This window comes from Pyrgilauda ruficollis, unplaced genomic scaffold, assembly GCF_017590135.1.
Source record: "Pyrgilauda ruficollis isolate IOZ18807 unplaced genomic scaffold, ASM1759013v1 scaffold24, whole genome shotgun sequence".
Taxonomy (NCBI): domain Eukaryota; kingdom Metazoa; phylum Chordata; class Aves; order Passeriformes; family Passeridae; genus Pyrgilauda; species Pyrgilauda ruficollis.
Window position 1 is genome coordinate 648,549 of NW_024523648.1, and position 22,464 is coordinate 671,012.

Here is a 22,464-nt window from a genome sequence, read left to right on the forward strand (position 1 = left end):
AGAGCATGCTAGGTCACTATGCATTCTTACCTAGACATGAAATCTGTAGTTTAAGAGCAGGATAGGAAGGAAGGGTTATGCTCCTCTAGGGGAATGCTATTTGCTATCTGCAGTGCTTTGGGTGCAGTTCTGGCAGGGAAATCAAGTGAGTAAAACAAGTTAGCATAAAAGGAGAATATAAGTAGTGTGATGACAAAGACCCACCCAAGTGAAAAGATCTGTCTGGTACAATTGATTCTGAATTTCATACTTAAAATAAACTTATTTTTATTTTGATATAATTATGCACTCACTTCAAGAGACACATTTATTTGAATTGCATGTCTATTTCAACTTGCTCCCCTTATTATTATTATTATTAACTACAAATAATTCCTTCCTGCACTGTTTTCAGATCAGGTGGAGGGATGTAGCACCTCTCCTATGAGGAAAGGCTGACAGAATTGGGATTGTTTAGCCTGCAGAAGAGGCAGTTTTGAGATGACCTAACTGCAGCCTTCCAGTACAGGAAAGATGGAGAGGGACTTTTTACAAGGCCATGTAGAGACAAGATAAGGGGGAATGGCTTCAAACTGAAAGAGGGTAGGTTTAGATGAGATATCAGAAAAAAGTTCTTTCCTGTGAGGATGGTGAGGCACTGGAACTTGTAGCCCAGAGAAGTTGTGGATGCCCCATCCTTGGAAGCTTTCAAGCTCTGAGCAAGTGAAAGGTAGCTACAAATATACATTACCAAAGGGAGCAATAGCAGATGCTACCTGGGAGTGGAAAAAAAAAATTGAAACAAAAAAATGGAGACAGCCTGATTTGAGGCTGCAGTGGACAAAAAAGGAGGGGGAAACTAAAGGTAAATAAACATTTTACGGACATTTAGAGAAATACATTTACTACATGTAAAGCTGGTATGGTATACAATACGTCATGTACCCATAAGCTCTTAGAGCCAGAGTAACTTTTTACAGCTAATACAGTTTCTGGCAATTTTTCTTTTTAAGCTTTTACCTAAGGCTTTGCTTACAGACCTCACTGCAATAAAGCCTTCAGCCAAATTACCTTTTTCTCCATCTTGTGGGAAATTATTCCTTTGATGCAACAACTGTATAAATGCTTGTGCACTCAATTAGAAACACTAACAGTGCTTTTTACAGTTTGAATTGTGACTCAAGTGCTCCTTGCATTACTACTGGCATCTTTCTCATGAGTTTGCATGTTAAAATTATGCCCTTGCCTATCTGTCACACTGAACAAGACATTAGGAATGGTTTCAACTACAGGACTGCAAATTGCATGTTTGTGTAATCTCTGTTATTGACAGCATAAAGAAGAAACTCTTCAGTTTTTCCCAACCTGATTTCCTCCTCCTGCTGCTCTTATTGTTAAGGCAATATGTTTTGTGTTCTCTGCTTATCAGTCTGTTCCTTAACCTATACATTACACTGCCAGTTCTTACCCTTGCAAAATTAAGCAGAACTGGACTCTCCTAATAAACAACCATTCTTCTTCATTCAGTTCTTCACGTCTTTAAGCTTTTCACACGTCTTAAATTACATCTTCACCATACCCTTCAGTCCATCTCTGACTTGATTTTGTGGTTGCAAAGTCCTTCATTTACCCTGTGAGTTGTTTAGAATGTATGGTTTATAGGGAAACGCAGAAGACCCAGAACTGAATCATCTCTGTTCAAATGAGTTAAAAACTAATCAATAAGCTTATTTTTACAGGTGTTCTCTTGGTGGATTACACTGACAGGTAAGAAAAACACTAACTGAGATGCCTGCAGAGCACAGGTGGAGGCTTCTTAGGAAAAACAATCAGCTCCTCAAGGCAGCTCAAATTCTAAACAGACATGTGCCACGGAAGTGTTAACTCTGCTGGAGGAGCTGAGATGACAAATTGCAAACCTCAAATGACAATGTGACCCCACAGTTCTTCTAGCTCTTATGCATTTTACCTCTACGTTTACAGTATCTTCTTAATTATGATTAATGAATTTCAGTGATTACTGCTGTTTTAACAAAACCCAGGTGGTTTCATTTCCCGCCTCAAGATGTCACTGTAGCTGGAGATAAAACTGCTCAGCAAGACAGTTCCATATTTCCACACCTTAATAAATCTGAAACTTCAGAAATATGATTCTAAGTTTCAAGGGTTTATAATGTCTGTTTTGGGGATAATTACAACTCTGCAGGCGTCTTCATAACAATGCACCATAAATTATCTCTGTTCAAACTTTTAATATATTTTTCCTCCCCTAGGAATTTTCATAAACAGTATTTTGATCATTTGAAGCAACCGTGGGGATGAAAGAGAACTCTATCATGTGTTATTTCCAATAATTCAAAGATGTATAATGTCAATTGCTTACTTATTTATTTTAATATTTACATCTTGCACCAGTACATTTTATTGCTTTGAAACAGCCCACAGCAGCAGGTCAGGATTACTGCGGGTTTACATTCTGTGAGCTTCTAAGTAAATTGTCTGCTTTCTTGTTACTTTTTCACTTCCCTTACATTTTCTCTGTTCAGTTGATCTAATACAACAGATACTTTTCTTTCTCAGCCTTCACAATTAATCAAATTTATCCTTCATTGCAAATTCTAGTGAGTTCATTACAAAAAGTTTGTTGATTAAATAGGAAGTTCCAGCCCTTGTTACAAACAATTTAAATACTTTTGCCAAAGAAAAGTAGTGTCTTATGCTGAGGTCCTCACTGCTTACTAAATGAGCTTTAAAAATCAGAACTGAAATCTGAACACAGAAGATCTTTCATTTGGTTAAACACAAAATATAAGAAACATTTTGAAAGCACCAAAGCACTTTACTTCTTTTGGACTTTAGACATGTTATGTAGACAAGCTTATATGTGCAATGAAATATGAGTGCTTATAATGGAGTGTCCTGTATTTTTAAAGGGGACTCACTGGCAAATATTTAACTACTGTGATACCTATTCATTTGATCACTAAAAAGATGATTAAGTTCTAGGGGAAAGCTGACTATTTACTTGTGTTTGAAAATAATGATTTTTTTTCCCTCCATAGATCTATTAGTGTCTCTCAGAGCTCCAGTGCTCTAGCTCTAAATATATTAAATGTTATGTGTTACCAGAAGGATAAATTTATTCATATTTTAAAATGGTATTAATGGCCTGGCATGAACCAAATCAAGTCACTCTCAAAATGTTGCGCATGTTCTGGATACTCTAGGATATCTGTTGATTCTGACAAGTTTTTTTTTTTCTTATCAGAAAACAGAAGGGAAAATAGCATGACTAGTAAGGACATGGCTGCTCTGAAAAGAGCAAAGCCATGAGCAAAACCTGTACAATTTCTCTTTAGATTTTTCTAGTTAAAATCCTCCTTAAAGACTTCTAACAATATTAAAGCTTGCTGCTTCTCCTGACAGTCCATAAACAATCAAAAAATTGAATAAATGCTTTATCTGGTCTGAAACTTAAGACATTATGCAGTTATCAGTAAATCACTAACAATTAAAAAATCTGGAGAAGCCTTGATGAGAGTATCAAAACTCATGATGAGAGGGGAAATTCAGTGAAGAGAATAAGGAGGAGCAGTGAGTCCTCTGGATGTTCTGCTCTGCTCAGTGTAATGAATCTTGTGTTCTTACATAATGCAGCCATACTATCGCTACATGCAGAACACCAGTGCAGCTGGGTGATAAGTATTCTAAACATGACAGCTGACAAAACTGCCTGTTTATTGATTTTAGCACATTTAACTTACATCAGTTAAGTTGCCTCCCACCTCCTACACCAAAAAAAAACAACCCCAAAACAAAGTATGCAGTGGGAATGCTGGGTACCAACCGTTTCATTCTAAGATGGGCTGCTATTGCAGCATCCTGCCTACCCCGTTAATGTATTTTCTTCAATGCCAAGAAGTGCTCAAGTATTGAATACTCAAGACATTAATCACTTTTAGCTTTACCTAGTATGACAAACCATTATATTCGAGTTGTTGCAGTTCTCTCACTGTCCACATCAGTTATGCAGTTTTTAAGACCACTACAATCACAAAGCAAACCACTTCAAGCAGCTTAATGGAGACTGCAGTCAGCACAAACCAGCCACCAGACTGTCACCTCAGTTAAACAGATCCTCATGAAACTCCAGAGATGAAAAAAGCCTGTCTGCCAATATAATGTTTTCAGTTTGCTAACAACACTTCGTTTTCCCTCTCCTTTTAAGGAGAAAGGAGTCTCCATGGATTTTTTTAAATTTATCTGAAAGTCTGAAATCAACAGCTCTGAAAATATTCACTACTTAATGCTGACAGTTAATTATACCCAAAATCTCTCAATCAAAATACCCAACAAATGCACCCAAAATTCCCCAATCACTACCTTTGGCAGGGTGCAAACTGAGTATTTATCAAAGCTAGTCTCCAAAGTCAGCAATGTGCCAAAAAAATTTAAACCCCCACAAAAAGTAATTCTATATATTTTCTGTCTGAATCCTGAGGCCAGAAATTACTTCTTCCTCTTTTGACAGAAGTTTACTGCATTGATGGCATTGCTTAATTGTGCAACCCAGCCTAGCAGCAATTTCTGAAATGGTGTTGAAATCTGGCAGAGTGGCCATGGCACTGCTTCACAACACATGTTCCTCTTTTGGCCATTTCCATTGTTTCCACTTCCATGTGCTATATTCTGCGGAAATCACTTGTTTTCTTGTTAGGATCATCTGAGCTGTTGTTACCCATTAAGAAAGAATAAACAATCTCAGTGTCTAAAAGGGAACTAGCTACCCTGAGTCAGGGTAAAACTGCAGAAAGCAGCTGCTTTACCTCACTGAAACCACAGGGCCACCAAGGGCTGCACTGAACTGGGCTGCTTGGGAAGTGCTGGTGAGGATTTTCCCTTTTCCTGTGAAGTTCTTGTAGGGTGAGTTACCATTCTCTTTACAGCCTCTAGATATGCCACTTCTCTAGAACTACACTGAGAAGGGGATGAAGGCAGAGTCAGAGAGAGAGAATAAATATATATGTAAGATGCAGAAAGATTGCAGAAATGGCCATAAATAAATGTAATGGGAAAACTTGGAAAAGATACCTGACCATCAGGCTTCAAGTGTGAGACAATCTATTTACAGGAATAGAGGGAAAATTGCCCTTCAGCTTAGGAAATGAGGCTGACACATTTAAGAGGGGAGGATTTTATGCAGTTGCTTGTGACACTGCTGTTGCTAGACTAGACATAAGTGAACCCACAAGGTCCATTTTTGCTCTAAATGATCATGTTCTCTTATAAACCTACTCAATTGTGTCTCAGAGATCAGCTTGTTAACTGAGAAGAGTGAGATGATTCCTGTCCTGGATACTTGCAAAGACTGATGTATTATTTTATTGGCAGTTATTTCTTCAAAATATAGCTAAAAGTTGAATACACATTTGTTCAGTAACTAAATGTTGCATTGAAACCAGTTTAGAAAGGTCTCTTATTTCACGTATTATGTGAAGCAGAACATTATTTGTATTGCTTTTCAAAAGAAAAAAAATAACTTACATTAAAAATACATTTACTTGTCTTTTTGTGTGAATTCTACAGTTTATGAATCCCTCTGATGGCCTTCTACATTCATACTATGCTCTAGTATTCAAAACAAGACTATCTAGGTCCTTTTTCCCATTAGAAATAAACTCCTTAAATGGCTTCAGCCATATATGCATTTTTTTGGCAAGCAGAAGCAGTTTTTAAATCTAGCCTGACGTCTTAGTTATTGCTTTTAACTTAAGCCATTATATAATCTATAGGTGATACAAAAATTCTAATGGAAAGCAGTCCTTTTTTAATATAATTTACAGAATAATGTGAAAAATAACCCCTAAGCTCTATCTAAATACATTTCAGCTCTTCACAGTGAACTATATAACTCACCATATATTTTCATTTGTGGTTTCTGGATAGCAGAAGATATTGAATTAGGCATCAAGCCTTCACATCACTCTTTCAGAATCTGGTGGGTATTGCTGGACTGAACGGCCAGGAATAATCATGCTGTTCCCTTTGGCATAGTCTTAAAAAGATTCTGAGAGTGCTGGGGGAAATTTCTCTAAGAAAATACCAAGCAGCCTCAGAATGCCCAAACCCTGCAGCCTTAGTTGTAAATAAAGACTGCAGCTTGCACAGACACCTAAATCAGCTTTAATTTAGATAAGTAATGGATCAATAGCAATGAAGTCAGTACCAGGATGGGTTTCAAATCAGGATAGTTATCCAGTGAAGAACCTGGAATCTCAGTGGGGCCCAATCATCCTGCAGCTTCTGTGAGGCTGAAACTTTGCTGCTGCTTTCTGAACAAGCTACTTTACAACATCAAGCTGCATGTGCACTTCCAGCTTTGGTACAGATGTACCTCAGTACAGAAAACAAACAACAGGAATGCCATCAATCAGAAAACACTGGAAGTAGTAACAGCCAGCAGCATAAGGAAATCTGGTTTTAGTCAGGTCCTCTCAAACACTAACACTCTGGTCAGATATGATGCTCAGACTGTTTCTGAGCTGGTGCTACTAAAAATGTTAAGAAAATAGGTACTTTGAATATAGTCATATGCAGCAGAGCTGAGACCCTGTCATTGATACTGTCACATTCAGTGATGCCACTGCACAGGTGATTCTGCTCCTCCAGCTGAAATCCAAGCAGGGAGAACTGGTCCTTTAATGTGGGTGCTGTCACCACTTCTGCTCCCTGCTGGGACCTCAATAAAGTCCTGATGTTTTTAAACCAGCAGAAGTAGAAGGCTAGAAGCAGCTTTGAGGTGCTTCAAGATGTCTTCCATGGTAAGATGAATTGATAATTTCACACACTTTGTTCTCTCTGGCTGACAACCCAATGTCTGAGCTATTACAACAGAACTATTCTTATGTTATAGCCTCAAATGCACTCAAACCTAATTTAAAATCCACCTTTTGCTCTGGAGTTGAAATCATGCTAGCAGCGAAGATGGGGCTGACTGCATCCAAATCTGCACTTACAAAATTAAAGGCAAGATTTCCTTAGCAGAGGACACTTGGTTGTTAAATTTACAACCACGAGAGATCACACCCTCCCTCAGATCTTCACACTGACTTCCCTCTCTAATGAGAAAAAAGATGGTTGCAATAAGCAACCATGGTTGTGTTTTTTTAATGCCACCACTTTTTGTGTATGGGAAGTAAGAGGAGACTTACGAGCTCCCTAGGGACAGTGTTTCCAGATATATGAAAGAATAAGCAGATACTGCTTAGCATCTCAAAGCCTTGTCTATAGAGGCACTGTAGATACACACAGTTAATAAGAGATAAAAGTCCTGGCCCTAGACAGCTTCTAGTCAAAACAGATTAAAGGATAGGGAAAAAAAGAAGTAATATTATCCTCTTTTTTAATATATATCTATATATATGAAAGCAAGGAACTGATAAAATAGGTCATTTGCCCAGGATTGGAAGGAAAGCCTGTAAATATGCATTTAAACTGAATACTTCCCAAGTCTCAATCTGGTATCACAAACCCATTATTTCTCCCAAAACAGCATATTAAGGAAATAACATAAATAACAAAGCAGAATGCAGACCAGCAGGATCATAAATACATATAGAAATGTAAGTATGAACAGTTCCGATTTTATAAAACTTTTGCGTGTCCAATTGGGCTATTTTGCAGAAGCTGACAAGTATATGCTCCTGTACGAAAAAGCTAGTGAAATGACACCCCAATTTTAATTTCTAATTATCTACCTTAAAACTTTGATCCATGTGTGGACCACAGTCAAAACACTTTTTATGGCTGAAACACATGAGAGAATTGAACACAAGGGAGGAACTCCCTCCTGCATATAAAGGAAAAGGACAAGACTAATATATATTAGAGAAGACTCAGGAAAAAGAGTTGAATGTCTATCTGAGAGCTACTTGTAGATGCATTTTTTGTTGTTTATTTTATACTTCTCTCCTCCAGAGACAATTGACTATATTGCAGTAAAAGGAGAAAAATAGTTATACTTCAAAATTCTCCCCTTTCCCACAGTATCTGTATTCCTCTAGTAATTCTATTTGAAGAAGTCTTTTTTAGTACAGAAACTAATTCTTTGAAAAAACACCCTGTGGTAGCAAATACATAAATCTCTCATATTGTCCTCACAGCCTGTCTCTTTAGGATTATTATAGATTAGATTATTATGGAAAGGAAGATTTAAGTGTCTTATTTACCTGAACAGCATCATAATACATTTTCTTGCCGTCTTCATCTGTCTTGTCTGACATCAGCCATGCCTTGAGCAGATATTCATAAAAGCTATCCCCAAGCCCTCCAATGGAGACATGATCTTAATAGGGAAGAAAGAGATTGAACAGCAATTTCATCTTCAGCCAGGACAATAAAATACAATTTCAGTTGGAAACAGTGTATTTAATGCTCTATTTCTACAACATCTCTAATAAACATAAGCCTGGAACCTCAAGAAAAACTTTACTGGTATATACAGAGGATTATTTATTTTATTGCTATATTTTTAGTCTAGCTAAAATGCCATAGTTATTTAATATCCACAATGTGCCGCAGGAGATTATGGCAAAGAGAAAACAATTTATATGTGTCCATTCTAATTCATGTAGTCTATTCCATACAAAACCATGTCAAACTAAGTTTTTTTCTTTCTTTCATTCTAAAAAAGGTAAAAAAGTAGAAAGTGTTCTCTGATTTGATAAAGGATTTCCCTTAATGTGCATGCATTGCTCTTTTAGTCACTAACTTCCCATTTAAGTCACTTCATAAAAAAGGCTTTTAGCTCCTTAATGCAGAGTTGAATTTCAGGTTATTTAGTGGTGTTTCAAAATGCTGAGCCAGATTTTTAAAAATAATACTACATTTTAAAACTTCTGACTGCTCTCAGAACTTAGCAGTGGTTTGGAAGGAAAAATAAAAAGGACTTCACCTCATCTACAGAGGATTGTTGCAGTGACACTGCTTTATTCTGCCCTATGCTTACTATGTGAAGCAATCTGGTACTACAGCTGTGATTATTCAATTGCAGAATTTAGTGACTCTGGAAACACTAACATCACACAAGCCAGACATTCAACATCAGTTGCACCAGTGATGGGAAATTTAGTGATGCTGTCAGCAGCTTGTACAAGATTGCACCCACTTACTGTCCAGGAACCTAAAAGATTCTTGGCAAAATTTTGATAGATTATCACGATTTCAGCATAGATTCCCTAAATACATCAAATACTACAACTATATATACATGTAAAGTGTTTTTCTAAGCTCCATTAAGTGAAGAAGAGTAGCTAGAGGTTAGCTTTTGAAACTTGTTGCTGCCTGGCAAAATTAAGTGATTTGGCATTGAGTCTTCAGTGAAAAAGTTTGAAGTGCTTTACCAGGACTTCTCATCTATAACTGTCAATTTTACAGCAAAGGAGAGATCTGCTAATTCCACTCAAGAAATCCAGGATGGAGATGTCATTACACAGATCACACAGCAACTTCCTGAGTCATACCACAAAATTCTGGCCATAAGAAAACCAAAAAAACCTGCATGGGCTGATCCAGACTCATAAAGCGAGATGCAGAAGGGTTAGTGATCCTGAGCTCACACTTCCTGACACCTAGCTCTGATCTTAGCTTCAAAGTTATGCCTGTGTAGGTAGAATTCAAAGGAACACAGAGAATTTATTTTTATACCCCTTTGCATCTTTTCTCCATGGAAAGCCTCCCTTCACCTTCCAGACAGGTTGCAAAGACATGCAAATGTAGAAGATAGATATTTGTCTATTCCAACTACATCAACAGCGTCCTTTTCCTCCACTAGCCTGTGACATGCAAAAACAAAATTTAGTTTTCTGAATGCATCCTGTCCCTTTGCGTATCAAGTATATTGTACCATCGAAGCTGGGTTTGAAAAGGCTTTTTTTTTTCCTCTCCAATCTCTTTTGAATGAGATATATTGAAATTCTGGGAAGACTAGACCATTTTTTAAATTAAATGTTCATGATCCAAAAGGAGAAGAGGTTTCTTAAAACAATGGGAACATTTCCTGTGATCAAAGGCTGATCTTTGAACAGCAGCATTTAAATGACCTTTACAGTTTCCTAAATAAATTACCATAGAAACCTCTGACATTTGCAAACTAAATAGCACAAGCAGAGTTTCATCAATAATAAGCCCTGTTATTATATACATTATTGCAGTAGACAAATCCAATTGAAGCATGCTGCAGCAAATCACTGTCAGTTTGCTGTCAAAATAACAAGGGCTAAATGAATTTACAGGAACAATAGCAGAGATCCATCAGTGGCCTTCACAGCTACAACACTGCTGGAGAAGAAACATTCAGAAACCATTCCTCCCTCTCCACTTTAAGAGAAAATATTTCTGTCTTGTGCCAATTAAGGGTCTTGATTGTTTGGTTTTTCCCTTCTGTTGTAATCAGCTGAAAACAGCCTAGAAAAGCAATCACAAATAATATATTTTTCAAGTCTCACAGTCTGATCTTCTCAGGGGGCGAAAAATTATTTAATCAGTGTTGGTGAATGGAGGCAACTGATATGAAAGAGATGTAACAAGATGGAACTTGTCTTTGCTGCTTCAGCATGCCAGGGATAGACCTGCATCAACATCTGCATCCATCATTCACAGGCAGGGGAAGCTATTTATTCATCAACACTGCACGCTATTGGAAAACAAAGCTCTTGCACACTATGAATTTTTCTGTGCACACCAACAAAAACTGGCATTTTGTGCGAATGAGGAGTGCTTAAGATGCAATTAGATTAAAAATATGGAAATAACAAAGGCCATAAGGCACAATAAGTGTTTTGACAGCTTTAAAATATGTAAGGCAGAGCTACTAACTGCCTCAGCCACTAGAAAGATCTGCTCTCATGAAGCATCAAAAAGCTGCTTCTGTGGTTAACAGAAGCCAAGAAAGGAGTTAACGGGATCTGTCTCACAGGCGCTGAGATTGTCTCTAATTAAATCCAGTACCTACTGCTGTAGGATTAACACTTCCAGGGGAGGTTTTTATGTCTTGCAAGGCTGTGCTGAACCAACACGTGTTACAACTGGCCACACATCTCAAATCTGTGAAGAGATGTCAGGGTTTATGCCAACATGGAACCACAGTTGATGGTCATGCATGCTGAGCTGCCACAGGCCTTGTGGCACAGTGACCTGCAGGAAACCTTACAGCACAGCAGACAGAAATGACAGGTGTACTTCTAATTCATAAAGGGAAATGGCATCAGACTGGAAGTAACCACAATGGATCATCTGGTCCAACCTCCCTGCACCAGCAGGGTTATATCCTAGAGCACATGACACAGGATTGTGTCCAGATAGTTCTTGAATATCTCCAGTGAGGGACACTCCACAACCTCTCCCAGACAAAGGCAATTTGTTCCAGTGTTCTGTCACTTGCACAGAAAAGTTCTTCCTCATATTCAGGCAGAATTTTCTGTGCATCAGTTTCTTCCCGTTGTTTTTTGTCCTATTGCTTGGCAACCTGGAGAAGTCTTCCTTCCAACATTCCCCTACCCTGGGTGGTCCCTCCAACCAGACGGGCCTTTGTGCACATTCTCATTTCCCTGGTCCTCAGATTCCAGGGCCTCATAACTATTGTATGAGGACACCTGGGAAGATGAAGTGTATTGGGAGGGAATTCTCCTGCCAGTCTGAAGAGAAACCTGTTTCTGCTCCTCTCTTGTCTTTAAGGTCCCCTACTTCTGCCTGTTGGAGAGTGGGTAGGGGATCCATCGCTTCTCGTGATGGGGATAGTGAGTGCATTTGTTTGAGGCACAGTAGGGAACAGACACTTGTCTTTGCCTTTGTAAAAATTATCTATTGAGACTGGTCAGTCCCATAAGGAGTCCAGAACCTCATTCCCCCTTAGCTACATCCTAAACAATATAACTAACTTCTCCAGTCCTTTCGCTCTATTCCATCGCCCTACCAGCTCACACTCTGATAATGTAGGAGCCCAGCTAATCTGCCTCAATCTTTTCAGACCATGACAGCGTATCTTTTATTCAGCTTGTTTTTATTCAATAATGTAAGACAGAAAGACAGAATTGCATGAATAGGATAGTGGCAGACTGAACCTAAGCAGGTAAAGTGGAAAAAGCAGTAAGTTCTCTAGCATCATGATCCTGCACACTGTGCAGACTTTCAACATGTTGTGGGGATCAGAGAAAGCAATGAACAACATGAAAAGGCTCAGTAATCATGAAGGGGCTAAGAAATTCAAGTAATTCAAGTATTTTATCATCTTTTTCTTCTAATTTTGGTAACTTCAGTAATGGTTCCAAGGGGATTAATGCCATGACACATTTCTGTTTAGTTAGCTTCCTCAGTTGGTGGCATTAAATTTCAACAGAAATCACAGCTGGGATTAACTGGAAAGACTTGTCTTATTACTTTTTTTTCCTTCAGTGGAGCCACACAACTCTGAAAATGTGGAATTTGATTCAGACAAGCTGATAATGTTTCCTTATACAGCTACTTCAGAGAGCACTTTAGATTTTTGAATAAGAGACTTCTGTAGTCCACAAATTCCTTTCCAAAGTCATACATATTCATACATTTCCCTGCTTCCACAAGTCACACTGAAAGCTCAGAAAAAGTATATTGAAATATAGCAAGTAAGATTATTATTTTTATATTTGTAGTGTTTTTTACGTTTTATAGAACCTCAGATATAAAGTGAGCTTCTATACATTATAAAAGTTCTTTTTATATAAAAAAGACATAACAGTGACTGAAAGAAGTTAACGACTGCAAAGAGAACATTGATAAACAGGTCATAGTAGCAAAGACTTCAGCTACTTACGCTGGCCCCACTGGCCACTGCTGGGATTCAGGTAGTTGGGGTAAAGGCCCTCTGGTTTATCCAGGCGATTTAGAACTTTTCGGATATTCATTACCTAGTGGAAGGTACAAAACACTGAGCACTTATCCATTTTCCCCACAAAATACAAGAGTGTAAATATGCCTAAAAATAACTCCCCTGATCTTATTCAACACGCACCCCCAAACACCTCTGTGCAATCATATCACTACTGAAACACTGATATCATCATGCAAACAAGTTCCCGAAAACCTCTGGAGTTTCTGTGTCAATTGTCAGCCTTGAAACAACACAACAAGAGCAAGCTCCAAAGTTCAGGACTTGCCATGCAAAGTGTATCCCCCTTCTCCACAGGACACTGAAATTCACTGAGGCTATTTGCCTTAACTAAGCTCAGCTACATCAGCATTTATATTCCTTGTATACCTAAATGAGAAATGCTATTAAATATTAAGCTCATCACCTAGTTCAGATGTGGAAGTGCACTGTAAAGGAGTTTCGCCTGGAAAGGAGAGCACGGCTGGAACTGACTGAGCTTTACACAACCAGCTTGCCCAGCAGCAGGGACCCAGGCAGCCCCGAGAGCTCTGCCGGCACTGCTAAGGAGCTCACTACAAATGAGATGCCCGGGGAAACAATTACAGTCCAGATGCTCAGCAGCTGGAGCCATCCAGCAGCACAATCCACTGCAGAGCGCATGAAATGAGTTATTCTGCATTTTAGGATTCACAGAAAAACAAATGTAGCAGCTTGGAAGAATGAGGACCCTGAGCACTGCAGGCCAGAAATTGTAACAAAAAGGTACTGACAGCTTCATTATAAACCCCAGAGTGCCTAGAGACCTAGTGAAGTAGCTACTGAAAAAGAAGATAAATTAACTTATACAAAGCTGCAGAAGGATTTCTGTTGTGGTACACAAACTGCCTCCTGCATCTTGACACTACTCACTGCCCAAATGCAGGCTGCAATGAGTCCTAGACCTCAATTAATGAGTTCTTCTATGAATACATCCATGCAAAGCTTATTCCAGTGTTTCTTCTTATCAGGTGTACCAGCCCTGGAATGGTTTGTCTCTGAGGGCTTTGGAATTGCAGTCTCTAAAGGGTTTTAAGAATAGCTTACATAAACACATTTCCAGCATCTTGCAGCTAGAGCACGATGCCACTGTGTAGAAGAACCATGAGCTAGGATTTTTAAGATACACACTTTCATTGTCTCCTAGTAGAACAGATGTTATGCATTAAATTACCATAAACGCCACAACATAATTAACTTATGTTGTCAATTTGTTTCTGGCTATTCCTCAGCGCTTCCACCCCCTACCCATCCACTCCCTCTCCCCAGTTCAAATTTAAGAGAAACTGTCCTTAAACTTAGCCCTAAATACATGAAAATTGCTAGGAGTTCGCTTCACAAAATTTATTCCAATGCTGACAATGGTCCTGCAGCAAAGCCACTCAGTCCTTACCCAATAATAATTTTAGATTTGACTATTGCTTTTAGACCTACTGCTAAACATTTGGAGTATCATCAATAATTAGATTATTAAGTTGATAATATCAGCTTTAGATAACATGGGACAGCTGCAGGAAGAATACAAAATCAAACCAAGTGTACGTTTTAATTAGGAAATAAAAAGATAAATGATATAGTGTATTATAAAGAACAGGACTTGCTGGCTATTAGTATATCAAAAAGCTAAGCAAAATTGTTAAGGTGGGAGTTGAGGGAAGGAAGAGCTATTTCCATGGCTCATATATATAAAAAGTATCCAGAAGATACTTTTTAATGTTATCAAATTTTGGAAGAATTAGTATGCACAACAACTGTTTTGTCTAAGGATGTGATTTCTTTTTTCCTTCTCCAAAGAGAGTTCAAAGTATATTTCTTATAGGTCAGTGCAATGGAAGGGCTTTCTGACCTCACTGACAGCAGTCATATTGTACAGCATTTTGAAGAGCAAACTTGTTGAAATCACCATGGTGCTTTGCTTTCTCTAGGCATCAGTTATTATTCCGAATATAATGTCAGGTTTTGTTTACACCCCATTAAGTAAAGAACTGAAGAAAGCTGTGCAGTCTGATTGCTTAATGTGATACTAATGTAAAAGATAAACAGAAATTAAATGTTTTATGGGGCCATATACAAGAATATACATCAGAATAATTTTGGAAGAGACTTTTGACTTTTTAGTATAAAAACATGCCAAGGTAATTAGGGAAAATGTGACAAATGCTTACAACTGAGGAAAATCCAAATCTCTCCCCATTGATATTAGTCTCTGAATATGTGCTTTATCTTTTGCAATACGATTTTGATGGAGCAGTCTAACCTTTTCAGCAAAGACAGGGTTTCCAGACAGGTGGCTCAAATGTACAAACTCCAGGTGCAAAGTCCCAAATTCTGCCAAAATGCTGCTTCCACCAGAGGCCCATGGCCAATTTCGACCGATTCCACTAAGACGGGGGGAAGAGAAAGACAGAAAATAATAATGAGCACCTATACGGCAATGCTAATAAAATGTATAGGCAGTAGCTATACCGTTATCATGAGAAGATAATTAATCTAAATGTACTTAATATGTATGTAAGGAGCCATGCTTCAGGAGCCTTCCATAATTCCCCCACAGAACCTTGAATTACTTCGGCCCAGCTCTGCTTAGGCTGTACAGTTGCTTCTTGCAACAACCCAATCTTTTAGCTCACAAATGGCTCCATCACCCTTCTCACTGTAACAGTGTTTCATTGCAGGATATCATGTTTAACGACACAACAAAAACTCACTGACTGTAAGAAAGCATTCTCATACTTCACCTGCTCTCCCCTGTATTTAAGACAACACTCTCCAATTCTAACCCTAATTTCTACAGTGCAATTGTTTATTAACTTAAATTAATGCATATAGAAGAGGCTTTAAGTTAGAAGTATTGCATGCAGCATATACTTCTTAATGCATGAGACTTTGATAGGATAGGATAAGCATGTATTTTCTGTCTGGGCATTCGTACAGGATACGTAACTTCAGTTTTAATTACGACCTAAAGATACTTCGCAGCAAAATTAATCTTAGGATTTGTATTGAGAATTTGTACTGTGAGAAAAGCACATTTATTGCTAAATCCCCACTAGAAACTAATGCTGCTTGAGACTGAGGATGGCAAGTCTACTGAAGTTTCATTACAAAAAAGTGGGTTTTTTTCCCCCCTTGAAATTTCCAGCAGCAATATTCAGAAGAAAACCCCCTGAAATTAGAGAAAAGCTAGACAATGTTCCAGAGCACCTAGGTGAATAATGAAATATTAGATTGGCTTATTATCAGGATGAATGTTACATATAAATACACTTATTAGGTACTGGAATGTCTTCCACATTTCCAAGTTATAAAGAGCATTAAACACAAACACATTTGTATATAAATAAAATTTTAATTTTACTTTTACACATCAGCAGCCACTATAGTTAACAGTTGCACAACCATGAAAATATGGTATTTTTCCTGAGTTAAAATATGACTCAAAAACCCAAAACCAGCAAAACCCCCAATAAATCAGGATGATAATTCTCAGATATATTAAAATCTCTTCTTCAAAAGATCATCTACAACTGAAGTTTAACCAGTGCATGGAAATTAAGACTCCATTAGGTCAATCTCCCTGCTAGCTACATTAAATGGTATTTTGAGACTTCTGCCAGACACACAAAATAAAACCAAGTCATTAAACTTCAAAAGCAGAGAAAAGGCAGAGAGAGCACAAAGGAAGGAGATCTGATGAGGCTCCCCTGGTTGACCATAAAGGTGCAAGAGGCGGGGACACATGTAAGTCCTCTGATGTAAATAATTGCCCAAAAAGTGTTTCTAATCTTCATAGCTGCAGACCAAAATCAATGACACAATGAAATTAGGGTACTGGAAAGATGCACACAATCCCAGTTTGGTAGGGTATTTGAGTGACTGAAAGAGAATACAAGTTTTATGGTATCTTAATATCTCATTTTAAGATCTCTCTTACAAAGATTAGAGTACTTTTTACAGAGTGAAAAGAAATCCACACCTGATTTACAAGCTGTCTGCACTTCAATCTACTGTGGTTTGTAATTTTTTTGAATGGCAATGTAAAAGCATCAGATATTACAGAAAATAGGATCAAGGTGAGTACAAGCAGACAACATGTCTGGAAACATCTTTTCTACAGTCTGAAGAACTTACAGACTGATTATTCACCCAAGAGCAGACCCTGCCTCTGGTACAAGTTCTAATTGCTGACTTCTAGAGGAAAATATTTTATCCTATTTCCAAATCACCCAGATGAAAAGAGCTGACATAAAGTTCACAGGAAGAAAAAAATTGAAAAAAAAACCCTCCGAATTTCAAAAAGTTACCATGTTGTGGTACAAATGCAAAAAGCACATGTGTTTTTTTCTATGAAGTTTCTCAGTCAATCTCAAAGTGAAAACACGGAGCTGTTCCTGCAGCAAGGCATCAACCAAAATTGACAGAAAACGTAATAGAGTTCCTACTTGCACAGTGTCTGCTGATACCAATACAGCCTCCCAGAACACTTTGATGTAGTGTGTTTTGTTAACAAGGAAAATTTCCAAGCACAGCTGCCAATAGGTTTTCTGCATGCAGCAATGTGTTTTGCCATGAGTGGAAGATTCTTCTTGTTTTAGACGGTTTGAAAATGATGAACTTGCATTCTTTGACCTCAATGCAAAAAATAAGTAGAAATAAACATCTATGTTACATCTTAGGTACTATTCAACAGAACTTTCATTTTTTTTCAGTAGGGTCAGGTGGTTAGGAAAAAAAGGCATCCACTAATTTCTGGTAAATCTGCAAAATAACAAGGCTATGTGTTGGTTTAGCCTCAGATGCAAGCTCTGTCACTGAAAAGCTCATGTCAATAAGTGGCAGAACCCAAGATTTGCACTTCAGTCCCTCAACTATTTTTCATGCAACCTTCAGCTATGGATGTCTGGTATTTTCTCATACCATAGAATGGCCTGGGTTGAAAGGGACAGTAAAAATCATCTGATTCCAACTCCTCTGCCATGAGCAGGAGCACCTTTCACAGGCTGCTCAAAGCCCTGTCCCACCTGGCCTTAAACACTTCATGCCACCGCTTCTCTGGGCAGCTGATTCCAGTGTCTCCCCACCCTCACGTAAAAAAATTTCTTCCTGGTATCTAATCTAAACCTGATCTCTTTTAGTTTAAAGCCTCTTGTCCTATCACTACCTGCCCTTGTCAAAAGTCCCTCAGCTCTCTTGAAGACCCTGTAGGTACTGAAAGGCTGCTGTGAGGTCTCTCCAAACACTTCCGCAGGTTGAACAGCTCAATTCTCTCAGCATGTCTTCATAGGAGGCGTGCTCCAGCCAACTGATCATCTTCACAGGATATATTTCATCTTTGGGAGCAATGGAACAGGTAAGTTTTCTATATTCCCTCACACTAACTGGAACAGCCACAGTACTGTTTCTGATTCCATTTAACTCCATCCTTATTTTAAGATGATACTCCAGTGTGCATTATGCAGACAGTCAGATCCTGAAGAGAGAGACCAGGAGATACTCAACAAAAATGCCAGAGATTTCACACTCTGATCATTTTTTATTGGGAAAGTAGACTTTGACTTTTGTTTAACAGTATTTATGCTTATTAAAAAAAAAAAGGAAATTAGGAAGGTGCTCTTTTTCAGCCCTGCCCTCCCCACCCTTCAAATCATAAATATTGTATACTTTTAAACAAAACACAGGACTTTATAAAAGAAAGAAACTAAACAGAACAAAATAAATGGAAAAAGACATCTGTGTCAGGGATTATAAACAATGAGTACATTTATAAATTACTTGAGGTGCCCTAGAAAATAACATGCAATAAATAAATCTAACAGCTCAGTAAATCTTAATAACTAGGCATAGTAAAATACTCATTTCTGCCCATGCATGAGATAACGTAACCAGTGCTCCCAACTCAGACATTTTTCAAGCTCTTCACCATTACCATTATCAGGGTGGATAAAAACTACTGCAAAGTTAAAAAAAGCAATGCTAAGTACCTATTTACCCTTCAGCCATAAAGCCAATGCTGGGTATCTCATTACTCTTCAGTTATGAAGTTATGCACTGGCTTCCTGAATTCTTGAGATGTAAACCTGAGTCTCTGGTGAAAGCTTTTTATTTCTACTCCCAAGTTTTAACAAACCTACAAAATGTTGCAAGTTCCTACAGGTTTTTTTTTGTCTGGGAATGCCCATTACTCAAGTCAAGAAACAACTGCAGCAAACTGAACCCAAAGAATGATCAGGGCATTTGGGGGATTCTCAAAAAGTGGCTTATGACTGTGCCAAGCTTATGTGCTGATCGCTCCTCCCAATCAAAGCAAAACCTGTAAAGCACTGAAAACTTTTTGCATCTTATTTTCATTCAGTTCAATAGTTTAATATCACAAATGCCTTGTGAGCTGACAAATGCAGTTTTCAGAAAGAGACAGAGGACAGCAAAGGGGGCCGGGTATGATACTTTTTATATTAGCTGACTTTAGCTCTTTTCATCTTCTACTTTTTATATTAGTATATGATACTTTTTATATTAATAAATATTATATTATTTATTTTTAACTAGTTGCATTCCTTTGTCTTGTTTTCTTTTTGTTATTTACCTTGCCAATGAATTTTTCAATTTTTCTTATGTTAATACACACTACAAACTGCACTAAGTGTCAGTCATGTACTGACATCAGAGTTAGAAACAAAACTCTTACTGTACACTTCAGGAAGGAAAGAGGGAAGAGACACACTACTCAAACTGCTTTGAAGATCCCGACAAGTACAAAAATACTTCAGTTTATAGGGTACTATTTTAACCTATCTGAAATCACCATTTCTAAACCAGTATATTTTACACTGCATAAAACACACAATAACATATTCAGAGAACTTTAGGAGTTATTATAACTTTTGTTATGTAAGTAAGACAAATTTGAAGTGAGGCTCTGGATCAGAAAAGCATAATATTTTGGTTTATAATATTTCTCACTGATTTTATAAATTTTGTTTCTGAACACTGAGTGCCACAGAATGCGAAAACCAGTGTTTGCAATTCTGCTGTCATTCATTCTTGGGAAACATAAGCCTGATTGACCTGGGCTGCTGGTAACTCAATTTAGTATTTTTCCAGCAGACCATTGTTGGTTCATCTGTACATAAGAACAGAAAGTATGAGATCACTAAGTCTTCTAAAATGTACAGAGTGTACCACGAGAGGGAACCACAGAGGAAATATAAATATTCAAATGTTGCTTTTTAAAAAATCACTGAAATTCAGAAGCACAACCATATTTAAAAGAGTTCTAAAAAATTATACTACATCCCCAATATATATAAAGCAGCAGCTAATTTTCAACTGAAAGGAAAAGCAAATCCTCAGGGAAACTGCACAAATACTTCAAAGGGTCAAAACACTTATCAAAATTCTTGTCATCAGCAAGCAGAACTGTTTGTCTCTGCAGACAACTTGTATATTATACCCCAACCTTTCCTGGAGGATGCCAGAACAACTCTGCAAGCTGGAGGCAGAGCAAGAAGTCAGAATTTCAACATTTAATGCAAAATGCACCAGCATAACAGGACAGTCAGTATCCTCCTGCAGACTTAGCCAGCAAAAAGGCGAAAGGCCAGAATAAGAGACACAGCAGCAACAATGTGATGTGTCCAAGTACTGCTGCTGAGAAAGGTTTTAGGATTAAATATGAAAATAAGTCCCAACAGTCCCTTTGGACTTTACTAAAGCTGATTTTTTTTCTGTAAGAAACTTCCCTGCGATTGTGGGTAAAAATGCAAAAGGCTATGACGGAGAAATCACTGAGAGGGGTCCACTGACATTCACCGGAGCACGCAGGCTGTGCCTGGTACTTCCAACAGTGCTGAGAGACCAAGGAGGATCTGCCTGGAAAATACAGATTGTGACTGGAACTGCTTAGGCTTAATCCTGTTTTAAGAGGATTTCTGCAGGAGCAGAGTGCTGCCCAGCCCAGTCCTCAGAACCTGGCTTATGTCCCTCCACACCATCAGCTGTCACTCAGATGCCAGGAGAGAGAGGGACCTTTCCAAATGGAGGTCGAGACAGAGGCAGAGGGTGCTGCAATGGACACACAAACTTTCCTGCAGCTTTCCCCTCCCAGCACCCCAGCATGCATTTCATGTTTCTCCTTGAGTCTCAACCCCCAAGCAAATATGCCTTGAAACCAGAAGTAATGTAGAATTATCAGGGTTTGTTTTTTTTTGTCAAAGAAAACCAAAAATCATTCCCCACTTTTTTCCCCAAAGGAAGCCTGTGGTCCCCAGACAATTTTGAAAGCATAATACAATTGTTTTTCCATGTTTGAGTCTTAAAATGATGACCACATGCCATTTGGCTGCACAGCTGAAACCCCAGACTGCAATCCAGCAGCCACGCTGTGTGCCAGCTACAGGTCTGACCACGAGAGAAGGTGGGGAAATGTGATAGCTCTGCAACTCCAGCAAGGGTACTCTTAGAAATTCATCTCTTTGGGGCTCCCCTGATAATCAGTACAGGGAGATAACAGAATTAAATCACTTCACAGAGGAGATTAAACTGAAGATGGAGTCTTTCCTGTTACAGAGTAAACCCATGGAGACCAGTCCCCTACAGTTACCCCTTGCCAGGTGCCCAAATCTCAAAATTTCAATTAGCTTCACAGGTACTAGATGGGTTTTTTAACTCTCTACAGGCTAATACACATAACAAAAGGGAGGACTGGAGATAAACTCTCTGTAATGTTATATTTTAAAATCTTTAATTACATAAAAGGTTTTTTCCTAGCTCACAATTTATCTTTAATGATTTTTTAAGGAACTAGATGATTTTTAAGGTCTGTTACAATCCAAATCATTCTACAATTTTGTCTTTCAATCCAGTTAGAACAACCTCCAAGGGCACAGTCCATTTTGGCAGAATTGCTCATTATTCCTACATCTTCTTTTTGTAAAAATTCAGTATAAATACACAGTGTCCAGCCACAGCATTTCTAATAAAGTGTTTATATATTGCAAAAGCCTTTAGTCTATAAACTGCCAAAGCCTTTGGTGTATTTCTTTTCTGTCACTACCAGTCTTTCATAATATTTTAACTTAATTAAATCAACTATGTCTCCTTAGAACAAATGAAGAGAGGTCAGAAAACCATCAGGTTTTTCATTTACATACTTGGTATCTATTTTTGATTTTAAACAAAATACATTTAAAAGATGAAGTTTCTCTAGAATCATAGATGGCACAAAATACATCAAAATGCTAAATAAAACTTAATTGCTTTCAGAAATTCCTAGGCAAATGATTGAACTCAAACCCCAGCAATTAATATGTTCTAAATATACACACACACTCAACTTAAAAAGAAGCAAATACTGGGGAAAAAGTATTTAATGGATACTACAGTGACATCCTCTGGGAGAGTACTCCAGGATAACCCTGCTGGAGCAGGGAGGTTACACCAGGTGATCAATCCACTGTGGACCCCTCCAACCTGACCCCTACTGTGATACTGTGGTCCCTTAGGAAAGGGAGACAAGTGGAAGCCAAAAAGATGATTCTCAGAGGCCA

At 38.1% G+C, this 22,464-nt stretch overlaps 1 protein-coding gene across 1 annotated transcript in view; it reads right to left on the minus strand.

The window, feature by feature from the left end:
• The window catches only part of MAN1A1 (mannosidase alpha class 1A member 1), a 139,261-nt gene that overhangs the window by 12,984 nt on the left and 103,813 nt on the right, over positions 1 to 22,464 (minus strand). Inside the window, exons 6-8 of the mRNA XM_041470100.1 lie at positions 15,177 to 15,300; positions 12,827 to 12,920; positions 8,208 to 8,323 (exon numbers count right to left, since the gene is read on the minus strand). Of these exons, the coding sequence (XP_041326034.1) occupies positions 8,208 to 8,323; positions 12,827 to 12,920; positions 15,177 to 15,300 (334 nt within the window). The remainder of the gene's footprint in view (positions 1 to 8,207; positions 8,324 to 12,826; positions 12,921 to 15,176; positions 15,301 to 22,464) is intronic.